The 27,866-nt window shown below is 41.8% G+C and overlaps 2 protein-coding genes across 6 annotated transcripts in view; one reads left to right on the forward strand and one right to left on the reverse strand.

Annotated features, from left to right (window-relative positions):
* The window catches only part of GUCY1A2 (guanylate cyclase 1 soluble subunit alpha 2), a 503,968-nt gene that overhangs the window by 323,523 nt on the left and 152,579 nt on the right, over positions 1–27,866 (forward strand). The window lies entirely within an intron of this gene.
* GRIA4 (glutamate ionotropic receptor AMPA type subunit 4) overlaps positions 1–27,866 on the reverse strand; it is a 229,393-nt gene that overhangs the window by 6,382 nt on the left and 195,145 nt on the right. For 3 of the 5 annotated variants that reach the window (XM_081197626.1, XM_081197628.1, XM_081197629.1), the window contains exons 11-14: positions 24,582–24,952; positions 21,928–22,126; positions 19,379–19,626; positions 3,043–3,157 (exon numbers count right to left, since the gene is read on the reverse strand). In XM_081197626.1, coding sequence (XP_081053752.1) covers positions 3,043–3,157; positions 19,379–19,626; positions 21,928–22,126; positions 24,582–24,952 — 933 coding nt within the window. Of the gene's footprint in view, positions 1–1,716; positions 1,832–3,042; positions 3,158–19,378; positions 19,627–21,927; positions 22,127–24,581; positions 24,953–27,866 lie in introns of all 5 variants that reach the window. The other 2 variants (XR_014008980.1, XM_081197627.1) reach the window with 2 other exon arrangements.

Below are 27,866 nucleotides of genomic sequence, written 5' to 3' on the forward strand. Positions count from 1 at the left end.
AAAGTTGCCTGGTTTGGGAAGCGCTTGCAGTATGGTGGAGAGGGAGAGGGGCCTGGAGCGTTGGAAATTCAGGGAACAGTCTTGCTGCATCTGCACAAGTCCACAAACAAGCGTAGCAGCATTCTCTGGATCGGGACCACTGGCTTGCCTGGTTTTCTCAGGGTTGTTGTTTAAAGTACTTATTGTTACTATCAGAGGAAGCTGCCTTGTATTGATTCAGACTTTTGGTCCACCTAGGTCAGTGTTCTGCACTGACTGGCCGTAGTCAGGTGTTTCAGACAGGATTCTCTCTTAGTCCTACCATGGCAGAGATTTAACATGGGATCTTCTGCACACAAAAGAAATGCTCTGCCAATGAGCTATGACCTCTCCTCACTAAGGGCCTGCATTGCTGATGTAGTAAATTGTTAGATACGTAATTTTTTAAAAATCCATTACGTTTTTAATTTAAGACATTAATCTTAGTGTTAAGTAAGCATTTCAAATCGGTGGATGCTTTCCATCCTGCAAGTTCGTGCGGCCACAATTCACTGCCGATTTGAATGAGCGAATGGCATGAACACGAGACTGCACACTTGACATTTCAGGATTTAAGAAAGATGCATGTAATTGTACATCATAATGCTTTAGACTTTTTCTTTAAGGATTTGACATTATACCACCCATTGCTATACTCCTAATTACGCAATTTATCCAGGCATGCCTGTAGTAATAAACACTTTTTTAAAAATAGGCTGAGAGTAAGACTTGATTTTTTTTTTATTCTGAGCTATGTGGAATTCGCACACCATGATGAGCACCAAGTTCAGTTGCTGAAATAGTTTAATTTAAAGACGCATTATTCAGTGTTCCAACTAATGGCTGGGCAGGTGCAGGATGAAGATCTTTCCATGTTGTTCATGTTGCGGAGGGGGAGGGGGATAAGCGAGGAACGTAACATTTTAATCTGCCTCCAAACTTGTTAGATTTGCAAAACACCGTCAAGAGAGATGGCCTTCCTTTCTAAAATGTGGAGTGGCAGGAGTCAAGTTGACATGGAGGTACTGCCAGATGTTGGAACAAGGTACCACCAATGGGTGGTGGTGGTGGTGGGGAGGTCCACCAGACATTATCAGGGTTACAGTATATTAAATATAACACAATGCAATATCATCTTCAGATCTTGCTATCATTTCTAAGACTGATCAACAGGACCATTCTGAACCTAAGTGGTTCAAGTTGGTTAGAGCATGGTGCTGATAACGCCAAGGCTGCAGGCTCGACCCCTGTATATCCCTGCATTGGACTAGATGATCCTCAGACTCCCTTCTAACTCTACAATTCTACGACTGTAAGTCCATCAACAGAAGACCTTTTAGAAAAGCATGTTCAGTGAGTGCTCCATAATTGAGGTGCCACCATGCCCTTGTATAAACCGGAGCATTTTCTATTTTTATTTTTAAAAAGCAAGTTAAGGGTTTGGCATTTGAGGACATGACTGGGATGAAGCTGGTGTTGAAGGGCTTTAATTTAATTAATGCTTTGACCATGTGTTGCATTTCTCATGCAGGGTTTACAAATCCAAGCGACCACTTCATCTTGCCCCCCTGGGGTTGGGAGGGAAAGGATAAGCGCCTTCTGCACGGTGCCTGTTCAATAGCTCATTTATTTCCATTCCTACGTGAACATTAGCTCCCTCGTGAACACAATAGCGGGTCCCGAACTGCAGCGACTGACCTTGCTTCCAGAGTCCTTGGGTCCACATTCCCCTTTATCGTACCACCATTTGTTTTTCAGCTTGTCTAAGACGCCTGCCTCACTGAGTTTCAGAACGGCAAGGTTTACAGGAGTTCTTCACGTGGGAAATAACATAAATAACATTATATATGTTATTTTATGTTATTCAAGTAAAACTACATAGAATCGCATTGCAAAGTGACGGAGCGGAGGCCACAGAGGCTGCTTATGTCGTGCACAGGGTTAGAGACAGACATACGACTGGGACCTGCTCCATCGCTTCAGGTAATGGGCACATACTGCTGGGGAAGGCTTGGTAAAAAAATTGCGTGCAATTACTGTGAACCCAAAACTATTGGCTTTCACCGACATTCAGTGGCCAACCAATAAAACACAACCAGATGTTGGAAATATTTCCACTTTTTTTTTAATGTCAAAACAAGGAAGCACCTGATTTCCAGATTGCCTATCTGTTGTCCTCAAACTCACCTAGCCTGACATTTGAGCAAAATATCAACTGAACAATTTAGGCAGCAGACCAAAGCTGGGAAGTAGGTTCCATGAGGTTGACTAGGATCTGTTTCAGTGTAAATCTGTTTAGGCTCCCAATGCACACCAATATGGATGGGCCCCTATTGCTGTATATTTCAGTAAGCAGGGATAATCTAGCTGCCTCCCTCTCCATGGAAGGTATGGATGGCAACACCCTTGATAGTTTTTATATCACCAACTAAAGACCTGATTATTCTGCTGGGTGTTTAGAGGAAGTTGGTAAAGATGGCTGACACCTGAAGGTTATTTTATGCTGCACTGATTGCTGCTATACTTTTAAATTCTTTTGGGAGGAGGGGCAGGGCATAAATTTAATAAATGAAACAAAATAAACACGGCCCACCAGCCTCCAGCTCCAGTAAAAACCAGTTAGTGAGGGACAAGCAGTCTAAATCATTCACTTGGAGAGACAGGGAGCTAGTTGGGCTCTTGTGATATTGTCTGGTGTGCTAATGTCTTCCACTGCATGTTCACCAAGCTGCTTTGTCCCTACCAACTTTTGCGTCAAATCTGTTTTTATTTTTTAATATGTAGAGATTCCAGGTATGACATGCAAAACGACGATTTGGATTCCCAAGCCAATAAGTTGGGCTTGAGACTCAAACAAGGATGCAAATATTTTTGCTTTGACAGTAATTGCACACATCTGGATGTTGGTTTTTCGCTTTTTTATCAATGCCGTCGAGGAGTTCATGGCAAGGAAGGAAAGAGCCCCAGCAGATGCACCAATTACTCTACATACTGTTTACCCGCTTTGGTGACATTGAGGCTAACCTTGGAGTCACCTCCCCCGCTGCCACATTCTCCTTTGTCGTACCACCATTTGTTTTTCAATTTGTCCAAGAGGCCTTGTTCATTCAGTTTTAAAACTGCGAGGTTAACAGCATTTCTTGAAACGATAAAACATATTTTGTAAGAAACTGCATAGCCGTTAAGATGTTAGAAGGAACGAGGACTTAAAAAGCTCTTTTATCCACACACTAAATAAACCTCTCATTTGCATATTATAACACACCTGTGGGGAGGAAGAAGCATGCTGGCAAACAAATTTGGGGAGGGAAAAATTCATTTTTTTCCAATAGAGGGCAGCTTTATTGCTCGGTGCTTAAGTAAGGATAATATGATTTTGTAAACCGATAAAAAAAGAGAGAAGCAGCTATTCAGATATTTTCAATGTGGTGATAAAGTGCAGCCAGGATATAGAATTTAGATTGTGTGCATCCTTTCCCCTACAGTTTATAACAGACAGTAAAAAAGAAAAAGACCCTTGATTCAATTTCTTTAGCAGCCAGAGAGGCATGATTGTTTGTTGTACAAAATACGAGTATTAAATTTCAGTTCCCTTGAGCTGAAATAGTCAGCTCTTGTACTAGCATTAAAGTCTGGTGATAAAGTGTGAATTAAATAGGTGTACAAAATGCAAGATCACGCCTCCCCTCCCCCCTGCTTTTGTGCGAATCTCTACTTCTTTTTACAACTGTCCCAAACATAGGTGTATGATGAGCAATTCAACCAAAGTTAAAACAAATTGATTCCAATGGAAGGGATTCAAGCACTCCCATTAAAAACAATGAAACTTAAAATGTGCTTAATTACCGTATACGTGGATTATGCCTAGATGATTAGGTTACCTTATTGTTTATGGTATTATGTTAGAGGCAGTGTCACTAGAGAGAACTCACCCTCAGATATCCAAGGGAGATTGCTTCGTGGAATTTAGGATAACGGTGGAATTCAAAACAGACCACTTACCTGACACCATTGGGCTTCATATTGCAACAAACTACCCTAGATTGGCTAGAGGCTTCTGAACACTGGCATCCATGCATGATGTTATCAACTTGCACCAGGGCTCCGAGATCCATCCCTGCTCCACCCACAGAGGAGAACAGGCAAAGGTTGCCTCACTGTGTCACTGATGTATCAATGAATTCAAAACAAAATGGAGCTTCAATTTTTGGAAACACAGGGTTGCTAACAATGGAAATCAGATAGCTCCTTTAGCAGAGGCTCATGAAATCACTGGATAGAATTTCCATGGCACCACATCGTCTGATGCTATCTAATGCCCAGTAGACACTGAACAGCAGGTTTAAAGCAAACTGACCTTGTTTAATAAAAATGTTGGCCATGTGGTAACATGTAAAATCGCAAGGCAGTGATTTCATCCACTGTCAGCGACTGTATTTTGCTGAGATTAAAGCTTAGAATTGAAGCTGTTGCAGATAAGCAAAGGAGCTCTCAAATCCAGAAACTTATTCTGGATGTACGTGTTTTGTGGCCCCCAAGGAGTTGGAAGGCTCCTCATTTAAATCAAAGTTTCCAGGCTGAAGCCTATAAGGGCATGCCGATATGGGTTAAGCAACAGACCAGGGTACTCTTCAACTGGTCAGGACCATGGACAGCTCATCACAGGCCTGATTAAAAGGTAAGGATAGATTAAAGACAAACCAGTAAGAGTTTGGAGTGTTATTCCTGTGAGATTTTGGAGCCAGCTGTGAGCATCAGTAGATGGTGGAGGACTATGTGGGCTAAAACAGGCTGCACCCTATTAAAGGGTGCATGCTTCAGCCTGAAGTCTCCTGCTGCCTCGTGGACATGGCAAAGGGCCCTACTGAGTTGCCAGTGTCCTGGAGATGAGTTATTGGAATCAAAGGGATAGGGCAAGGTGCAGGATGGAGGCACCACTTTCCCCTTGTGGCTCCTCCAGTGCAGGCATGGGGAGTGTGTGTTGTCCTCCGCCTGTTGTTGGCTATCCATTGTGTACACTTAGTTGAGATTCCAGCATTGCATGGGACATTGGACTACTAGATGATCCTCAAGGTCCCTTCCACCTCTACAATTCTACGATTGAACTCCCATCAGCACAGCCAGAATGGCCAATGGTCAGAGATGATGGGAGCTATATAGTCCCGGGGGGGGGGGCGCACATGTTCTCCATCCATGCTCTAGTGCAGGGTTTCCCAAACTTGGGTCTCTAGCTGTTTTTAGACTACAGTTCCCATCAACCCTAACCACTGGTCCTGCTAGCTAGGGATGATGGGAGTTGTAGTCCAAAAGCAGCTGGAGACCCAAATTTGGGAAACGCTGCTCTAGTGGGAGATTTACTATGGAGGATATGTCCTTAGGTGGTTTTGCTCCTAGTCCTTGCCATCTTCCATCTTGTAGAACTCTTCTCCTGACAGAGGGGGCTCTTGGGCCATGACAGCTGTTCTGGTTATACCTTTGCCCTGATGATGCCAACTCATTACTGTGGACCACCTTGTACGTAAGGAGAGCATCTTTATGGGTCAGCTGTTTTGGAAACACATTTTGTCCTTTACTGCCTTTCATGCACATTTTTTGGGGGGAGGGGGGGTTGTTACACAGATCCTTGCCAACTAATTATGAGGTTTCACAACTGTCTCTTAACAGAATTGACCTGAGCCTCATTTCAGTGGCTGTTAAATTTGTATTAGATAGTGAATACAGATAATGTAATTACTTGTCTGTCCCTGGAACTCAAAATACAGGAATACAGGCTGTGGTGTTAGCGATAACACTCTGCTTTTTTGTGGATAAAGCCTTTGGGGCTACGCTTCTCAGGCAATCTGACAAATGTAATTTTATACAAGTACTCTAATTATGGTTTGTGATCAAGAGGGAAAGGAAAAAGAGCAAGGCTGGACTGAAATTGTTCATTTGCTTCCTTTGTTCCAGGAAGCAACTGCTTTTGAACCAGAGATATTTATTATGGATTTCCAATTAATCATTTAGATGACAACAGTTTTGTTTCCAGTTAGTACCTCAACCCACACCTTCCCTTCCCTTGAGTACTTCCAGCGAAGTACTATTCATGGGGTGTTTTTTCTTGAAGATTTCAACCTCTCTTTCCATCATGCTGAAAGTCAAAACAAAATGCTACTCTGTATATAAGGGGTTGCATCCAGTATAGCACCAAGTTACTCATTCTGTCAGCACAAGGTGGCACTTCTCCCTCTCGTCCTGTATGCCCCCTAAATCTATTCTGCGTTTTCCATCAACCCTGTGGGGCAGATTTGGGGAGGGTGTGGGGCATGTGCAGAGGGAGGAGTTCCATTGCCCAAGGATAATTCCTTGTGCTGACAAGAACATGTTAGGTGGATAGCACCACCCCTTGTTCTCCCCACTTCTAATTTGTTAAAAAATTGAGGACCACCTGCATAGATAGTAGAGAATGAGACTCTTAATCTCAGGGTTGTGGGTTTGAGCCCCACTTTGGGCAACCCCCCCATTTAAGGGGGTTAGACTAGGTGACTTGTGTCATCCCTTCCAACTCTACAGTTCTGTGATTTTATGACACAGTGGCTGGAAGGTATAGATACAGTAGTACCTCGGTTTTCGAACTTAATCCATTCCAGAAGACGGTTCGACTTCTGAAATGTTTGAGAACAGAGGCGCAAAGGGCTGTCTGCAAATTCAATAGAGAAAATTAAACAAAAAACATCAGCGGAAGCCATTTGACTTCTGAGACACGTTCAAAAATGGAAGCATTTCCGGGTTTTCGGTGCTCGAAAACTGAAACGTATGACTTCCGAAACATTTGAAAACTGAGGTACCACTGTAACAGAGAACTGTCCTCAAATGATCTTAATGTAGACTGTAAGCTTATTGGGGCAGGGTTCTGTTCTTTACTTATATTACTCCGTAAGGTGTCATAAGATGAGTGTAGTGGTTAGAGGGATGGACTGGGTCTGGAATGTCTCCACTCAGCCATGAAGCTCCCTTGGTGACCTTGGGTCAGTCACTATTGTGTCAGATTGAGTTACATCACAAGGTTGCCGTAAGGATGATTGTAAGGGGATGGGAAGAGAAGAATAATGTACACTGCCTTGAAAGCATTGGATGAAAGGTGGGATATTAATAAATAAAATAAACACACATGTTTAATAATATGCAACAACTGCTCCTACTAACAGAAAATAAATTGTGCTAAATGTTTCAGAAGATCCATGTTTTATTTTATCCCCGCTCCCCCTTTGGAGCCATGCATAAATATGAAACTATTTTAAATTAATGCTGTTTATTCTCATGTTGTCCACACTGGCTCTGGAGATGGGATGGTGTGTTTCCTTCATTCTTTAGTTATATCCCAGGGCATGGGCTGATGACACATGAGGCCACCAGATTCCTGAAACTTAACAGGTCTGGGTTTAGTCACTGCTTGGGTAGGTGGTTGCTTGGAAACCACATGCATGATGGAAGGAAGATGTAATGGGTAAATTAGGCTGAGAGGCAGTAACTGTAAGTGGGGATTTGAACTCTGGTCTTCCAGGCCCTAGTCTGACACTCTAACCACTGCACCACAATGGCTCTCATATTGCACTACCAGAACAGAAATACTGTATGCTGCCCTGAATGTCTACAAATCTTATTCTAATGCCATATAGTACCAGGATATGTCCTCTGCCTATTTAGAGAAATTATCTGTTAATTGAGAAATTTCCAGATTTACTTGAGATGGAGATTCCCATGCCTCTTAAAAGAAAAATAAAGCAAAATCCATCACGGGGGTGGGGTGGGGAATTACTCACCCTGGCCAAAATTCACCATTACGGATCAGGAAGAATAAAACTTTTCCACTTACTTTTTTGAGGAAGGTGCAAATTGCTGTTGATAGTCCTAAAATAACAATTAAAAAACCCTATAAAAGCTAATCATGAGAGGGTTATTTAGTAGGGTTATTAGCCATATCCATAGACAATTTCACAGCACAATAAGGAAAAAAAATGGAAATAAAAAGGAATGAAGTAAATGAGATTTTTAAGCGCCTCTCATTGTTCTGAAATTAAGCTCAAATTGGTTATGAATCTAACCACATTGCATTCCTTGCTATATCTAACAGGCCATGTAAAAAACACTTTTGTTTCACACTGCCATTTTTTTTTTTAAATAGCTGTATAATCAAGATGCAACCCAGTGTATCAAAATAAGCTGCTGTCCATTTTGCAATGAAACAATATTGTTCTTCTGGCACAATATTTTCCATCTGCCCATCTGGAGGAAACTTATAGAAGGTTCATGGGGGGAATGAAAATATTTTTCTTAAAACTCTCAGAAATACCCAGGGTTGTGTAGGCCCAGCTAAGTTGCTCAGGTTTTATTTTATGATTTAGAACTACAGTACATAACTCTATAATGGAAGACAGTAAGCTTCTATTCAGTGCTTTTAAAGAGGCACATTGGGAAGTCATAATCTTTGAATTGAATCCCACAGAGTAGTTCCCTCAGCCCAAGTTCAAAGATAGAGCTCCTTGCAAGTAGAAGCTGCTTTGACACTTCAGTGCTGGGAAACTCCACATAGATTTTCTCCCTGGACATGCAGAGCTTCCCCACCACTGAATATGGAAGCTTCTGCGCACATGGAGCTTTCCTGAGTCCACCAGAGCCTCAGCTTGCAAACCATGATTGGGGGCTATAGCAAGTAGCTTTGGGCAGCCAGTGCCTATAGGATTCTATGAACATTTAAGTGAACTCTCTAACTGTGAAGTTAGAATGTTCTATCGCCAAGTTTTAAAGCTTATGCGGAAATGTACAACCAGCTTGCATCATACCAGACATGCAAATATCTAGTTACAGGTACGTAGCCGTGTTGATCTGCTATAGTCAAAATAATAATAATAATAATAATAATAATAATAATAATAATAATAATAATAATAATAATAAATCCTTCCAGTAGCACCTTAGAGACCAAATAAGTTTGTGTGCATGCACACAAAAGCTCATACCCATAACAAACTTAGTTGGTCTCTAAGGTGCTACTGGAAGGAATTTTTTAATTTTGTTTCGACTACAGCAGACCAACACGGCTACCTACCTGCAACTAGAACTATGGAAGGCACCATATTGAGCCGCATGAAATGGAAGTCCATCAACTTCACCAAGAAACTTGCACAGGTACAGACTGACATCTTTCTGACTAAATGCAAGAACCTGGACATTATACCTAAGGGTCTTAGAATTAAGAACCCTCTACAATCCACTGGTATCTGAAGAAGTGTGCATGCACACGAAAGCTCATACCAATAACAAACTTAGTTGGTCTCTAAGGTGCTACTGGAAGGAATTTTTTTTTTTAATGCAAATATCTGTCATAGAAGGTGATGAAATTCAATTAGGGGAAGAGCATTGTCCTGAATGTGCTTTTAAAAACAGTAGCACATTGTGAAGGTTTTTCCATCAGAGCCAGCCCAAGACATTCTGCCACCTGAAACAAGGGACAAGATGGCACCCCACATACAAAGTAGCCGACTAAACTGGCCATTGAAACTTATTTCAATAATAGCAGCATGGCAGAGTCCTCTACCACAACTGAGGGGAACAGGCCAGGCCTTGTGTTGCACACAGTTCTGTCCTCAAACACCACCCTGCTGCCGTCTTCCCCCAACATCTACTGCCTGTGGTAACTGCCTTATTCTGCCTAATGGTAGGGTTGGCCCTGAATACAAAACCGCAAACAACAACAACAACCTGTTCCTTTAGTCCTGATAAAATGCTCCTCAGGGCTCTGGTTTCCTGACACTTTTTTGGTGTCATTCCCTTTACAGATCCCTTAACTGAAAGTATGTCACAATGCTCATACTTACCTGTTTTGTTGCCCTCTGAAAATGGCACCCCTGGGCAAGACATTACTTCAAGCTGGTAATCTCAGTTGAGAAGAGGCTTTCTAAAATTTTAAAAACTGCAACACTATTTTTAAATGCAGAGATCTTGGAGACCGTTAAAACAATGAGCTCAGCCCCCACTGAGGCATCTTAGAGAATCAATTCTATGATTCCATGATTTTATGGCTACATAGAGGATTTTTTGTTGTCGTTGCAAACAGAAGAGAAAGCATTAACGTGATCTCTGACCTTATTCATGTGAACTGCCTGCCATTTCGCTATTATCTTAGCAGGATAAATCTTTTTAAATGTCAGAATCCCCACAGTTTCCCCCCTTCTGTTCAAGGCAGAGTACACTTGGCCTCTTTTCCTTTTCCTTTTCCATGGCGGCTGCTATAAAGAAATATAAACTGTTTGCAGGTGCCATAATTTGCTGAGCATTTTCACGTTTTAAGACCCAGAAACCCTACTGGCAAAATACGTAATGGAAAGGAGAAAAAAGATGTTAAACTTGTGCCATCAATAAAAGCAATATAATAAGCAACAGTCTTGAGGATATGCAGGGTTTTTCTTTTCTTTTTTAAAGCCGGAACTCAGTTCCAGCCATTGCTATTATCAGAGAACAAGGGAGGTGTTCATGGTGAGTTCCAACACCTCTTTTTCTAGAAAAATAGCACTGGGGATATGACATACAAAATCGGAGGAATCTATTTTGGCCATAGGGCTAAGAAGCACCTTATCATCTTAGTGAAACAGTATAGACCAGGATTCACAACTTTAACACACACAAACACACACACGTTCACAAGATGGTGCCAATCAATTCTGATTTATTAATACTTTCCTCAAGTGCTTTAGTGCCATCTCTCTATATAAAGAATAACTTTTATAACAAGACTAACAAATTTCTTATGGTAAATTCTGTGGACCAGAGTTAGAACAAGTCAACAATGGGTAACCCTCCATATTTGTCCTGTAGGAAATGGTAATCAGAGGTACGCTTGAAGACTCAAGTTGCATTAGCTACCATGGCAGAGCAATGGCATTCGGGTTGGTTTAGACTAGAGCTTTTATTGATGGAGTGAGCTTTGCTAGATAAGTTGCTGGATATTTCATTTGTGCCTCTCTGTGCTGAATGTAATATTTTGATTTTAACTGTGGCTGGTCTGGATTTATTGAGTTATATGATTTGTGTTAATTTCTCCTGTTTTATTGTGCCAGGAGAAATTTCTAGAGAGGGCAGCTGTCAGGGACTGGGCAGAGGAGGCATGGTGGAGACCACCTCCTCATTCTGACTCTTCCAGGGAAGAGGAAGAGAGTATAGATTAACAACAGTGGTTTGCGGGAGGGCACAGCTCAGAGGCAGATGAGAGGGAAAGTTGGGAAATCATGGGAGAGCAAAGAGCTCAAAGACAGAGGGCACACAGCAGCACCCGTAGAGGAGATGACGAGGATGAGGGAGAGAAGGTGGTTGGAGATTCACTCAGGACCACAACGTCATTATCCAAGAAGGTAGGTTCTATAACCTCTCTCTGTAAAGATTGAAATAAAAAAGAACTGTCAGAAAATCCAGATGTGCCCACAGCTCTAAAAGACTTGGTGCCCACTGAGAACACTGTCTCCTTTGCTAAACCCTTCACCTACATTTCCCTTCCTTAGGTTCATTTTTTGGGGTGTTGCTGCTGGAGTTTGATAGAACCCTAGGAATGGGCATGAACATATGGTAACGCTGAAACCTAATGCTACACCAAACCATGGCCTAGGATGGCCATGCTGGCTCCCAGGGAGGAGACTGGGTTCACCTACATTAGCCATGTTACAATGCTATAACTACGTTATAAACATTCAACACCAGATGGCACTGTAGAGCACAAAACTTTGTCTATGCGATTTTACATAGAGTTCTTTCTTTTGTTATAATGATTTAATTTATGACTTATTTATAGTGGTTTCCCCCCCCCCCAGGGGGTAGATCCAGCCTGTATCTGCTTTGCTCCTCCCCAGTCATTTTAGCTCAGTGTGATGTGGCAGCTAAGCCAATGCTAGTTTGGCTTACTGTATCTGCCCAAAATTTCCTTTGCAATGGAATAAAAATACAGGAATACTTGAAGTTCTTGTTTTAATCATATGCATCTGTTTGGATTTGTTTTAAAAAAATGGCAAACATTTTTTGTTTATTTCTCAAGTTGATTTTTGGTGCTGAACACTTGGCTGATAAAGCTGAGCCTGGATGAAGTTATGTTTTGCTAGTGACATAGTCCAGTAGGAACAATGCTGCTATAATAATTCGCTATCCAGCCTGTGACCCCATCTCTAGACCCTGCAGGCATTTGAAGATTGCTGAGAAATGTAACAACTTGCAAATGTAGTATTAACAGCGGCTGTGGAAAGCCCCGTATTATAATGCAGAGCTAGTTTCTTTAATAATTTGGCAACATTATAAAGTGAACACCTCTAAAAGCCTGGAAGTTGTTGTGGACTTGCCAAAAAAAGAGGACCAGGTTTTGTTCTTCCTTAAAATTCAGCATCTGTCTGAGTTCCAAGAAATAACTGTTCTTAAGATGAAAGGAATTTACTTAGATAAGACTCTCGTATACCCTCGCGGGGCTCATCTTACATTTTGTTTCTGATTACATAATTTTTGTTTGCAACTATCATTTCCAGCATGGTAGACGTTTCTTCTGAGATGTCCCATATCTTGGATAAAAGTCAAAACTAAAGAAAATTCCTTTCACTCCATAGGGTGGTGGCCTAGGGATCTTTTTGTGATGAAAGGCCAGCCCCCACATCTTCCTCCCTAGGAGCCTCCAAAGAAGGAAGATGGAGGAACAGAGAAGAAGGGTGTGTAGATTTATCCTTGCTGTTCAGAGGAAGCAGAGCAAACTCTAATTTAGAGTAGAACCGCACTGCAAGTGGGTGATTGTAGTCACTCTAAGCTCAACAGGGACTGTAGCCTGTTGCTTCCTCATCGCCATCCTCCTTTCACAGATCACCCCTCTGCCCATAGCTGTCAACTTACAGATTTGAAAATAAGGGACCAGCAGCCTCGAAAATAAGGGATCAGCAGCCAAAATAAGGGATTTTCTGGGCACAGGTTATGTTCAACTTCTGAGCCCCTCTGAGCCAAAGGCAGAAAGCCCAGCCAGCAGCCAAATGAAGCCTCACCAATAAGGGACAGCAGCGGGACATGGCACTGGGATAAGGGACTGTCCCACCAAATAAGGGACACTTGACAGCTATGCCTCTATCTCTGGAGACAACCTGGTTCAAATCCTCACTTCCCTACTTCTCATTGGGTGATGTCAGGGCAGCCACTATCACTCAACCTAATCTGCATCGCAGGGTTGTTGCTAGGGTAAAATAGGCGTGGAGTGACCTCTGTGCACCTGCAAATGCCTTTTTAGCATTTGCTGCCTTCCTGTTTTTCTCTTTTCTAGAGGGTGGGATTCTGTATGTCACCTTCAGCTCCTGGAAGGAATGGCAGGATATGAATACACACACAGACACATACACACACGCTCCACATCCATCCTTCTGCAAAACCTAAGATCCTTTGGGACCTGTACATTTCTTGCCCCCCCCTTTTGCCGAGGCTCATCAGTTTCAGTGTGTGGCTGAAGAATGAAAATGGAGCGTGCGGTAAAGTGGTGTCTTGAATGGTCTCTTTCATGAACAGCCTTGCCTGCTCTGCCATCTCTTTAACAGGACAGGCTAGCCTAAGCTATCTCAGGTTAGGTGATTGGAGTATTTGTTCCCTTCACCTGCTCATTCTGGATTGCCTTTCGATTTAAAAAGTGATCAAGGTGAGAGAGAATGCATTATGGTCATACATTATTCAAGTGAAACACAATTCAGATTAATCTCACTGAATGTGTTGCCATACTGGTGAATCCATAGAGCAAGTCAGGAGAAAAAAATGCTGCAAGTGCTAATAGCTTTTGAAATGAGAATTGTGGTGGGGGAAGTCACATGTTTGATTTCAAAGGTAGGCCCCCTTATATTCATTAGCCTATCTTTGAAATCAAGCATGTGGCAGGGAGCTCTCGCTTTATGTCTCCCACACCGTTTATGACGCACTTCCAGCAATGTTCATTATACTTATCTTTGAACCTTCATTGGGGAAAATGCCATTGTGGAATATGATTGAGCTGGTTTTATGTTATGTTTACATTTAAACTAACTTGCCCCGCCATTTTCTACATGAACTTACATTTATTTTGTGAAACTAGTCTGAAGTTCTCTTTCCCCCCGTTTTTCCGCACAATGTTATCATAGCGTAAAATTTTATTACAGCCGAGTATAATTTTAGAAAGTGAGCCTCCAAACAAAGGCACTTCTCAAATTCAGTTTAGTTTCTCATGGAAAATTTTCCGAATTGGGCAATAGTGCACTCAAAAGCATTGAAAGAAGCTGACTCATATTATTTGTTCTACTGTGTTGTTTTAAACATGAGCTTTAACAATTTCAATCTGGGTTGGACTGCATTGAATTATTATAATAATACGGTATTTTTTTCTCTGTGTTCAGTCACTGTTATTATAAACTGCTTTGAGATGAGAGAGGCTTGAAGAAATAAAGGAATGAAGAAAGAAAGCTGGGGTGTTAGCTCCTGGCCATTTGAAGGAAGAAAAACAGTATCGTATTTGAATTTGGAGCTTACATACAGGAAAAACAGCAGCAGAAACAGAGGTCCCGGGCCAAACTATTTTATATTACCATAGAAGACCAGACATTATGGACCTTCTGCAACATTCCACGGCTCCTTTAAGGATTATGGGTTAGTTTTATTTTATTTTATTTGTTTAATTAATTTTATATACCATCCTTCATCTGAAGATCACAGGCTGGTTCGCAGCATAAAAATACAAAAGGAGAACAATTCAGGAAACACAGAGGTTTGGGGATGGACTTGCTCTTAGCACAGCAGGACCAAGTGGCTGAGGAGCTGGTGCCTCTCTCCATCTAAAGGCAAATAGCCTGGACACAGCCCAGTTTTCACTAGGCTGAGTGAATAAACTACTTTGGGGGAATCTTCTGATAAACCCAAAGCACAGTTCAATCATCTAGGTAGTTTTTGTTCTTCCCTTGCAAAACACATAGACTGACCATGCGTTAAGCAAGCCAGGGGCTAGCAAGGACTTTTGCCCTTTAAAGCCACAACGGAGGAATAGAAAAGGATAAGGAAGGCCAGCCTTCTCTAATCCCCCTTAGGTTGTACCAGTGATACAACTCTACCTATTTCTAATAACTTCCAACTCAGTGCTATTTACCAAAAGGAGCTTTGTTAAATTATAGATATTCCCTGAAGACTGACAGCAACGAACGAGGAACCGCATTAAAGTTTCAGCTACATGGAGCTAAATAAACCCTTTGAGAACAGCTACTGTATATTACCAAGACAGAGATGATTGTTCGGGGAGATTTGCTCCCTCAAACAAATAGCAGGAATATTGTTTAACAGCAACCTCCACTGGGTGCTCGTTGGTCGAACTAGAAGGGTACAGAGCCGAACGGTTGATTGTTTTCTAGCTAGGTTTAAGTGTTTGCTACTGTTATTTATTTATTAATTAAATCAATTGCTCCCTGCCTCTTCCTTCCAAAAAAATATTAAAATCATAAACAATACCAAAGTCAGACTCAGCCATACACTAGAGCATGACATTCTGAGAACAATTCTCTCTTCCTTCCCACCCAATCTAATAAGCGATTCTCTCTTTCCTCATATTAGAGTACAAGAATTCTTTTGCAGTCATTTAGCAAAAACAGAAGTGTAATTGCTCCCGCTTGGCCTGAAAGTGGTTAGGGATACCGCAAATTTCTGTCCCTAATGCAATTTCCTGTTCCTGTGATTTTCTGTTCCTAATGCAAAACCTACATTGTCAGGTGTGCAAAATCAAATACCCAGAGTGCAGTAGTTAATGAAATAATTCCACATGTGGAACAACTTCTGCTCTCTCCCACACCCGTGCACACTCCACACCACCCCCAAATCCGCTCTGGAGGATTGGGGAACAACCAGAACAATTTTAGGGGTTGCATGGGGACAAAAAGAGGGAAGGAAAGTTGTTCCCAAAGTGCAAGAAGGTATTTGTACTACACTGAATACACAATGGAGAGTGGATGGAAAATATGTTGTAAACCAATTGTGAATAATGATATTGTTATGCAGTAGTAAGTGTGGAATATGCCCTGAGTTTCTTTCAATTCTTGGGATTTTGTATCTGTTGGGGTAGAACGTCTGAGAGCAAGTTTGCCAGACCGGTTCCTTTATTTAAGTAAATACTTTGGCTAACTAGTTAAGCACCACGATCAGCATAACCAAAGGAGTTGCTCTGTGCCATAGAACAAGTGGGCAGGCCTCCCCTGCCCATCTAGCTACCAGGTAGGACAACAAAAGCCACTGTAGTGTGAGCTTGAAGCAGGGTGGAAGCTGAATACACAGAGACATGATTGCTCTGTGCTGGACCCAAAGCTGTGACAAATGGAGAAGGCAAAGAACCACACCATGTCCAATGGAATGGCTGGCTCAGTTTAAAAACATGCAATCAGTTGGCACCTCTTAGAACTATGGAGAATGCTATCCTGAAATCCAAACTGCAAACTAAACTACACACCCCTTGTTCATTGGTAGCATAGTTTTATTGCTTTGCATGGCACAGGACAACCATTTAGAACAAAGCCAAACCAAACAAAAGCCTTGCCCTTAAGCACTAACCACTCATTAGTGGTTCCTAGCATGTGTATTCAAATGGCACTCTTCTACTAACAAGATTGCTCACTGGAAGGACAGATCGTGAAGCTGAGGCTCCAATACTTTGGCCACCTCATGAGAAGAGAAGACTCCCTGGAAAAGACCCTGATGTTGGGAAAGATGGAGGGCACAAGGAGAAGGGGACGACAGAGAATGAGATGGTTGGATGGTGTTCTTGAAGCTACCAGCATGAGTTTGATCAAACTGCGGGAGGCAGTGGAGGACAGAAGTGCCTGGCGTGCTCTGGTCCATGGGGTCACGAAGAGTCGGACACGACTAAACGACTAAACAAAAAAACTAACAAGATTAGTTCTGACTTCTAGCTGCTGAATATTTACCTGTATTTTATGTTTCCCTCTCATGTTCCATCATCTTAAGCCATTGTTTTAAGCTGCTCAAAGTCCAGCAGATTCACCGTCCTCCCAAACACTCCTGCAAGATCTTGTCCCTCATTTTATCAGATATGGTGTTGTTGATAATCATAGCTACAGATGGAATCCATCCATGAAATTCAATGAGAAGGCCACGGAGTAGCAGCAAAAAACAAATGGTTGTTCCCCCAAAGCAATGAAAAGGTATCACTTTAAAGCCCTCCTCAACACCATCCCCAATCTGATTTGCCCCATCTCTTTGAAATAAAATAATTTAGAGATGGTCTGCTCACAGATTCCCCCAGCAACTCATTTAGATGGGTTCCTACACACTGAGCTTCCTCCAAGATAACTGAGAGTCACACAATGACTTGGTGCCAGCCTGTGTACAAACTTTACTATTCTGACACAGCCAGTTGCTTTCACTCTATTGCCACAAAAGCCTGACTTCTGGTTTTCCTAGCACAGGTATCAGCAAACTGGAAGCGGGAAGGAAAAACTGAACTATAATGCGGTCCTAAAAGACTAGTCAGAAACAGAAAGCATTTTCTGCAGTACTTCCTTCCCCATTTGCTGACATTGATGGACCACAATGGAATTGAATGACTAATTATCAGTTGAACAACACAAGGCTACAGAGTTGGGAAATAACAGGAATCGGAAAGGGGATCAAATAGAAACCCATTCCCCTGCTCAAGTGTAATGAAGGCAACTATGAGTGACAATAGATATTAGTGATGTATGAGCTTACCACAGCTCTTGTAAGATTGCCTTGGAAAATGAGCCAAGCTATTTTCCCCAAAACTGGGCTTATTTTCAAGCCAAGCCGAATTCAGAAATAAACTGCCCACAAACCAACACCCATCCCACCTCGTGATCCAACACTTCTCTTCAGCCATCTCTGCTTGCTCCTCCCAGAGTGTCATTGCTTCCTTCCTCCTGCCTCCTTGCAGAAGCATGATGCCATCACCAGAGAACTATTACATTAGTCCATTGTTTTGAGAAGGGGGAGTGAATTTGGAGGTGGATGGAGAGACCTCTTTCTTTACTTCGCTGGTGCACATCATGGCCCTATGTAGCATACCAGGTCACAAGGATTCCACAGGAAATGCAATGTTCCCAAATCCCCCAGTAGCCCTTGGTGAAACTAGGGGCTTCTTAAAGCCTGAAGATTTGAAGCTGCTAGAGGGGAAATCTGGGCATTTTGTGGACACATCTGTCATTACACATTTTTCCTAGCTCGGCCTTCCCCACTCTGTAATCCTCCAGGTGTTTTGGAGTCCAAGTCCCATCAGTTCCAGTCAGCATGGATTATGGGACTTGTAGTCCAACAGTAACTGGAATGCAGCAGGTTGGGGAGATTATCCATGTTCCACACACTGTAAAACGAGGCATTTTAATTTTTCATTCAAACTATACGATAACCCTAAACTGTGCAAAGCTGCCACTGTTTTCAGAATTCAAAAGGATTTATGAGTTATTCCATTGTCAGCACACATCAACACAACTTGGGAATCAAACTGATTTGTTAGGGGTGGGGGAGATATTTGCATCTTTGTATGTAAAAGAAAGACATGCAGGAAAATCCCATGCATGTTTACTCAGAATGAAGTCTCCTATTTTTCAGTGGGGCTTACTCCCAGGTAGGTGCGCATGGCATTCCCGTCTAAAGTTGCAATCTAGTGTCCACTTACTTGGGAGTAAGCCAGATCAAACCCATTGGGACTTACTTCTGAGTTGAAACACATAGAATTGTACTGTATGATGCTTCAAGTTCATGCGGTATAATTTTGCATCCCAATTCTTAAAAAGTTTATTTAAAAAATGGTGGCTTTGAAGTCAGTAATAAAGCTGGGAATAAAGGCAGCAAGGTTTTAAAATATTTTATGCACAAAAAGACACTTTAACAAAGGACTCACTGAGGCTGTTTTTGACTCAGTAATACTGTCCTTTTGAGATCATGGCGGGACAGGGAGATTCTCACCTAATGTTTGGCCACCCAAAATATGACAGGCTAATCTACTCAGTGATATCATGTAATTCAGTAAAATAAAAAAAAACCTGTTGAGCCTGAATAGCACTTGGAGCTACATTTTGTCTTGAGGAAAACTTGGAAGCAGTGTCTGACCAGTTTGTTTTTTATATGGCCTTGATAGATATACACCAATTGTGACTATTCGGTGGACTATGTTATTCGTACAACCGTTACCTCCTTGTCGATCGAAAATGTGAAATGGGAAAAGGAAGGAAAAAAAAGAACATACCATGTCCACAGAACAACACAAAAAGAACTAGATCAGGGGCATCAGGGAAGGTGGAATACTATAACAACACATTTTATATTGTTATACTATTCCACCCACCTTAATGAAGAACCCTTTGGTGTGGCTACGCCATAGCCTTTCGAATCCAGATTTCCTCCCACTTTCATGGTGTCACATGGCTTGCGCTGCTCAATGTATTCATTCATGGTGGATTCCAGGAGGAAGGCAAACTTGCCCTTGGACTTGCGGACACGGGCAACTCCCTCAGCCGTAGTCCTAGCGAACACGGACGGGTCTGTTGTGCTCATGTACGCCCACATCTTTTCATACACTGCTATTTTAGATCTCTGAAGGAAATTAAAAGGAGATTAGATGCAGCAAAGGGACGAGGCCGCCACAGAAACAGGTCACAATGCATAATGTATCAGGAGTCAGGTGTTTTTTGATCGCTCTGTGGGGGAGAAAAGATACCTTTCGATAGCATTAGAGTCATTCGTAGGAAGATACTGCAGTCCTGACATTGCTTACCGTCGCACATGCTCGTAAGTTTTATGCCCAGCCATGTTAAAATCATTTCCAGGCAGAATCACAACAAACAGAAGAAATTATTGGAGGTGTCAGAATGACTGGCAGGAAATGTAATGATTGCTAAATGTAGCCTTTTGTACAGGTTGGTTTGATGCAAGCAACAAAATTTGGCTACACACAGGGCTGTGGAAAGAAAAGTTGCACAGACTGTTGCTGTGTGTACAGCCTGTGCATTTTCCCCATGGAATGGTCCCATCCTGTGCAAATAGCCACCTCTGGATCATTCATAGAGGTGGCCATTTGGCACTACATGGGAGCATCAAATCCACGCAAAGTAACTCTTACTCATGCTATCTAAAGGCCAATTCTGCTATTCATCAGCCCTGCTAGACCTGCTAATAAAGGGAAAAGGCCAGGAAACAGCTGAATAGCACCAACATAGCCAGTTAATAGCTAAATATCCATTTCCTATGGTCAGATGCAAGCCCAAAATACTTGCTTGATAGACCCGCCTTGAATAGATTTGCCAAAGGCCTGTCTATGGCCATTACCTATTAACTGTCTATTGCCCAGTTATCTCCCTAGTGAACGGAAGGCAAAAATAGACTCAGAATCTGCACTAAGGCAAAAAGTCACTAATGTAGTAGAAATAACTAAATTCACAAGGCACACAACAGTGTATAATGCGTGCATATGCTGAGTAAGAGAAGAAATCACACCAATGAGAAAACATGGTGTGGTTCACCTGGAAGCTTTATGTAGGTCTGAGGAGCACCTGTTCAGACATATCCTCGTTTTAAGAGGCTTAGCTTTTGAGAATGGCTGATCTGCCTACAGCTCCCCTTCTTGGGTAGAGCTGGGTTATGGCACACACAATGAATCACCAACAGGCATCCTTTGAGTTTCACATTCAAACCCCACTGCAGGCTCAAGTCCTGGCATCCGGGGTGGTGGCACAGGAAAACATCCCTGTGGAGCATGTTGTCCGAAGGCCTTTTTGCATTCCTCTGGAAGTATAACAGGGCTCAGAGAGGACATCCTTCTAGAAGCTCCCTTAAGGGTTGTGTCAAACAGCTGAAACATGCATTGTTAGGTGGTTCTTATACAGTTTCATTGAACTATGTTCTATTCATATTTAGGACAGAAGGCCAAGGGTAAAAGTGATGGAGGACACAATATAAAGTACTATTATACCATTTTAACAGTCATGGAGAATCATGGGGACTATAGTTCATTCTGGGAATTGTAGTTCTGTGAGGTCAGCACCCCAAACAAACTACAATTCCCTGGATTCTCTAGGACCTTTAAAGTGGTACAATAGTGTTTTAAATGTATGGTGTGGGTGGAGTCTAAGAAATTTCACCACTTGCCTAACTATCCTATCAACGGCTAGTCTGTTTCCAGTGTTTAAGAGTCTATATTTAATGGCAATGAACACAATCCTGTCCAAGTTAAACACTTTCAAGTCTCCACGGCCAAGCATATAGTGGCATCAGTGGGACATAAGTCCTTAATTATGCCCAGCAATTTCTGTTTCCAAGCTTCTAGAAAAGGGTATGTTTTACATTTCTGTAGCAGAAAAACAAAATTAAAGTAACGCGAATAGAAAGCTTTACAAGATGAATGTGGTTAGGCAAAAGACTGGAACAATGTCTCTTATAGTTACAGACTTATAAAGCAACCCTTTTGCTTCATTCCAGTGCCTGGAATTACATTATTATGCATCTTTTCATCAACGGGCGCCTTCAGAAAACCCGTAAGCAAGAGTGAACCTGAAAGACCCCTTAGAATCATCATATATACTCAGCACTCCCTTTCGTCTCCATGCTGTGGTTTGCAATCAGCTAGCAGAGCAATGCTATCTTAATTACCTCTGCCTCTACAGTCCCTAAGGGCAGTTCCTAGCTTGACATGTCAAGATCAATATATTTGCCACAAATTAAAATGATTGCAAACGCCAACAAGTGGCACTGGAGTTTTTAAAAAAAGTAATGTCAATATTGTAGGAGCTACAAGACCACAAATCTGATTTTCCATAATGCATCATTATTCCGACCGCGTTCCGAACGCTTCCCAGGTAGAGCAAGGGAAACAAGAACCTAGTAGGCATGCCAACTTACCCTGAAGAATTCTTTCGTCGACCCAGAGTCCAGTGTCCCATATGCAATTTCAGTTTGTTTGGCAAGGTCTTCTGCGCTTTCTATGGGCGAGACCATTCGCTCAACAGTCAAGAAAGCCGCAAGGTTAGCGGTATATGATGAAATAATGATGAGTGTGAAGAACCACCACACACCTCCAACTATGCGACCTGAGAGAGATCTAAACATGAATAAGATAATGCATATTTTCCTATCTCTTGGCCAAGGAGAAAGAGAAAGAGAGAGAGACAGAAAGAGAGACAGTGAGAGACACCATTATTACAGGAAATTTATTCGCCAAGCAGCAGTAACTGGGACTGAAACATAACAGGACCAAAGTTCTGTTTAACCAAGCTTCTCCTGATATCCGGTGCTCAATCCAGGATACAGTGAAATAGAAATGCAATATACCTCTGAGTTTTAATTATATTTCTCAAATGAGAAAGCAGCTGCTACAGCGGCTGGAGTTCAGTGGTTTTCGAACTGCATTCAGGGGAATAACAAGGCTCCTTGCAAGTTTATGAGTGAAAATATCACTCGCTGAAGGAAAACATCTTTGAAAGACAGTTTGCCCACTACGACTGATCTTCCTCTCAGTAAGGGGGGTGTTGAATGGCTTGCAGGACACATTCTCAGTTAGTGAGCCTCAAAATATCCAGCTGTACATGGTCTGAGATGGAATCCTAAGTACTGTGCCAGGGTTCTTTGGCAGATAGGTCTGTAGAAAGGATTGAGTGAAGGTTGGAAGTTTTTAAAACAGCTAGGCTACATTACCTTCTGTATTCCAGGAACATATTTTTACATACTTAGCAAGGTATGCTTAAAAAGAATCCATTGTGCTCTGTATTTGTTAGGCCATTGTATGAAAGAATTCAACACAAAGATGCCTGCCACATCTAAGCAAGTTATAGACAACATGGTCTATATGTATCCAGTTGGATAGCCATCAGGAAGAACTCTTTGGATTTTCGTGGCAAAATTGACCATCTTTGAAAACTGTTTACACCGCAGTACTAGATATAAACCCTTCAACTCCATTAACTTTATAAAGTCTAGACTTTATAGACACCCAAACAGACACACTGCTATCTGTTGCCAGGTTTGCCTAGAAATGAATGAGAACAGTCCTTATTCAGAGAAAGTCAGTGATGCTTAATTCCTATTGAAATAAGAAACGGATTGGGACTCCTTTCAGGTAGTGTCTTGGATCTGGGACCCTGAGAAAAATAGCAAAATGGCTTTGTTTTTCACATAAGTTGTATGCACGTTTGACAAATAATACTCCACTATTGAAAAATTATAATGCACATTTCAACACAAAAACAGAAACTTACTCAAATGCAGTCCAGGCCTCATGAAATCCCTAGTTTCGGCAGGACTAACATCCAACAAACACCCTCTGCTTTGTATCCTAAGTGTGTACTCCTGTATGGAGGTTTTGATATTGATTTCTGTACAGCATGGTTGCACCCTAAATTCTGATTCTCTAATTTACGTTCCACCTGCTGCATTTTCCATATTACCTTTGGTAGTCTGAAGAAATAATTTAAAACAATGCAGCTGTCTGAAGATTGCCTGCATTTGAGCAAGGCCAAGGGTGGACATGTGGAATGCCTAATGTTTATGCAACCTGACAGTTGTGAGATGGATGGGGAGGGAGGTTGGAGATAAGAGGGAGAGACTGCTGTTGAGGCAATGGAATAGAGGCTACTTCAAAGGTAGATAGTCTAGGAATGTAGCTGTTGATAAGTGTGCATGATCAATGCGTGCATGCTATGACAAAAATGTAACCAGTTAGCTTAAAGTTCTTTGTTTGAGAAGATGTGTTAGAGTTCTTTGTACTATGCCCTGGACCTCTCTTGCTCCCACCTTACTTGGTGGGCGAGGGATCCTACTGTAGCAGTGAAATAAAGATTTCCCACAGCAGTAGCATTTTGGCTCAAGAAATGGAAAAACAGAGCAACTGAAATGCACTGGGAACAATGGGAAAGCATTTTCATATTGTCTTCGTATAATACAGAGGCTGCTGGCTTCATCCCAACCAGAGCTGGCCTATGCCTGTGTTTAGGGGGAACCCACTTTGCTTTCCATACGGGTCTAGTTGCCAGAACACACAAACTACAAGCTCCTGAGTGATCATATGCCATAATAAGTTTGGTGTTACCTAGTTGTAAGGGTTTCCCAGCTGTGGCGCACCTATGCATAACATTACGTACAAACGTGCACATTTACAAACAACATACATAAGTACAGTATATTCCAAATCTAAAATAGAGATGCAGCATTAAAGATAGACTATCCATTACAATCCTTTCCCCCAGTACCAACCCAGGAGTTGCCAATTGGCTGTACCTACCTATTGCCATTAACACAATCCCTGCTTTGCAAAAATAAAACGAGTATCCATGAAACTTTAAAAACTACAAGAACCTGAAACGTACAAAAGGTTTAAAATGATTCAATATGGCTGTCTGATTTGAAAGGGAGACAATTACTCAGCACACGTTAATGAACAGAAGAATCAATTTTAAAACATCAGCAAGAAAGTGGCTGTCTCTTGCATACTGTATTGTGTATTCTCACCGCTGATAATAAAATATACATTTTTAAAAACAGAGATATTATTTCATACCAACCTGGGAGAAATATCACATCCTTGCTGCATGAAGGCACCCAGGGAGAACCACAGGCTGTTGAAGATGCCAAATTCATTGGGAGGCTGATCACTGGGCCCTTCTTTGCCGTCCTCTGGCTCCTCTGTGTGCCACTCATACGGACTAAACCTGCTCACCAGGAACAGGACAACACTGACCCCAATGTAGGCAAAGACTATGCACATCCAGATCTCGTAGGCTAAGGGGTCCAGAAAGGAAAACACTCCAGGTTTAGATTTCTGAGGCTTTTTGATCATAATGGATATGCCCAGACTCATAAAGGGCTTAGAAAAATCGATAACCTCCTCTCGTACCAAAGTGATGGTCAGAGGCGCGACAGCAATCTCTGCTTTCTGCAAAGAGAAGGAGAACCCAAACAACTACAGATTAGAGAAACACGAAATGGCACAAATTGTTTTGCAACAAATGGATGCATTAGACTTTTGCCCTCTTAAAACTAAAGGCCAAAATGGATACCAAAGAAAGTGAATAGGGGACTGTGCGCGCACACATGTACATGTGTGTATTCTTATTGCATAAATATCATTCTATAATCTATTATTAGTAGCATCAATGTCTCTTTGATCACGAACCTTGAAAAGTACCTGGAGCTGAAGGAGGAAGTTGAACGAATGACAGTCTTTCTCACTTCCTCTTTCAGCTCCATGTTCTTCTCCAGGCTCAGATTAATTATGCTAGATCCAACTTTTACACAGATCCCTTGAAAAAAGTAGAGCACTTCCTCTATTTCTGTCTTGGCAGTGGCGGGAAACACCTGATCCAGGGGATGAACTGGAATGGTCTGAACCTGCCTGGAAATAGAAATAGGTCATGCCAACTGAACCGGGTTTTGTTTTTTGCTTTTCACCTGATTTTTCAAATACTCACCTCATCTTGAACTAACTTAAAGCATCTTGCTTATTTTGAACTAACCTATGGGAGGCCAGGCAGTGATCTAGCCTGTACAGCACTTCTCTGCACACAATGTACATTCCCGCTGTGTTTACAAAGCACACTCAAATGTTACCTTGCTTGTGGAGCCATTTGTGTGTGCAGCCTGGAGTTCCATGGGGCTTTGGACTACAGCCAGTGCCATCAGCTCTGAAGAGCTTTAACAGTGTCTAGAACACTGCAGTGTGTAGGTGTGTCATGCGAATGCTCTTATAAGGGGTTAGTTTAACCTCCGGTTTCCTAGTAAAATTGTGTCGCGAAATGATATGTCTAAAAAGTGTTACACCAACATGAAAAGTTTGGAAAGCTCTGGCCTTTGAAGAGTGCATGGCTCCATTTATCAGAATGAGCAAGGCTCATTATCAGCATTTCCCATTTTGACTAAGCAATAAATAAAATATGGATATCCAATAAAAAGGCATAGTGTAAAGTGTGGAACCTCTTGAATGCTGCCGCCTGTTTCAATGGCTTAATTCACATTCTCTTTTTTCCTTCTCAAATATTCATTTTCAAGGAAGCTTAACAAAATGCAGCATAAATTACTTGAACTTCAGAGTCTCACTCTTTGTTAGACTTTGACAGGAATGGGCAATGACCTCCTTATTCATCATGCAGTGAGTGGATAACATTCCATGGCAGAAGAATGAATATTTAACCAGAGTTGACTGCTGGAGATTTTGAGAACACCTGCAAAAGGTAGCTAATTGCATTCATCACTAGAAAGTGCTTTGATGAATAAGCTCATCACTAAAGATTATAGTGTTGTGCAGATAATATTTTAGTCATCTAGATTCATCAGAAAAACAGCAAGGATCCCCTAGCTCTGCAGGACAGTGTTCTTCAGATATCTCAATTGGTAGAGCATGAGACCCCTTAATCTCAGGGTTGTGGGTTTGAGCCCCACGTTGAGCAAAAGATTCATGCATTGCAAGTGTGTTTAAAATTTCAGACATAGTCTGCAATCCTATCCACAAATACCCAGGAATAAGATGGATTTTTCTTTGGAGTAAATAAGCATTGGATTGTGCTGCCTACCAATATAAAATGAAAATATATTTGAATTCAAATAAATAAAAAAAAACAAGGTTTGGGTATTGTTACAAGGATTTCACTGCTTGCCTCCAATTTGTGTTTGGGAGTGAACCAAAAATGGGTTTGGCTAAAGTGAAGGATCATCATAGGTTGAGGACTGTTCCAAAAATGATACTGCTTTCTCATACACTGGTATATTCAAAAGTGTAAGGACATCAAATGATAGGTCAATCGGTAGAGCATGAGACCCTTCAGGATTGTGGGTTTGAGTCCCACGCTGGACAAAAAAAGATTCCTGCATCACAGGGAATTGAACTGGATGATCTTTGTGGTCCCTTCCAACTCTACAATTCTATGGTTATATGATCACCTCCCAACCATCTTCAGTCACTCAGTGAACCACCCAGTCTTCAAAGCATCTCCAGCCCTGCTCGCAAAGTTATGCTGATAAATGAAAATACCTCTCTTCTCTCCACTCTTCCTAAACAGCAGAGCAGGGCTCCTGTCCACACAGCACAGAGATTGTTGGAACCAAACCTTTGCTGCTGAGAAGCTTATCAGATGAAAGAGTCTTGGCCGTTTGCTGAAACCAGAATAGGAGCATCCGAAGCTGCCTTATACATAGTCCAACCCAGTGCTGTTTTTCTGGGGGGGGGGGTACACATATCCCTAAACATTTTGTGAATCTTTGTACTTTTGTTCATTTACTGTATTTATTTTTCCTCTATTTGAACTATAAAATGGTGATTTTCTTGAGTCGAAATGAGAGTACCCCTAAACATTTTTTTAGGGGGGGGGGGAAGCACTGGTCCAACCACTGCTCATTGCAGTCTACACTGATAAGCTTCAGATCAGAGTCTTTTCCAGTTCTAGAGTTGCCAGGATTGAACTGGGGAGCTTTTGTATTCAAACCATTATCTCCACCAGTTGAGCTGCAGCCCTGCCCAGCAATGAGAAGGTGGGGGCAGCCTTATCATTCTGCTTTTCAGTCTACACTTTCATACCTCAGTAGTTCACTTGTAGTGTCAAGATGCATTTCCATATTTTCTAAGTGATTATAAGGGAACGTTCACACTCACTAGTTTAAATGTTCTGAGAAATGATCCATCAACAGGGAAATTGTTTTAATGTCCCTTCCAGCATAGAAATGCAATTTTTTTTCCAAGCGAAGCATTTCCTGAACATACATGCACAGTTTATGAAAGAGGTTGTGGCGTGCCACCTGCATGTCTATTACAGCTCGGAGGTAATATTTAGATTATTCATCAGGGATTGTCAACATTC

Source organism: Podarcis bocagei (genome assembly GCF_964188305.1).
Source record: "Podarcis bocagei genome assembly, chromosome: 6".
NCBI classification, from domain to species: domain Eukaryota; kingdom Metazoa; phylum Chordata; class Lepidosauria; order Squamata; family Lacertidae; genus Podarcis; species Podarcis bocagei.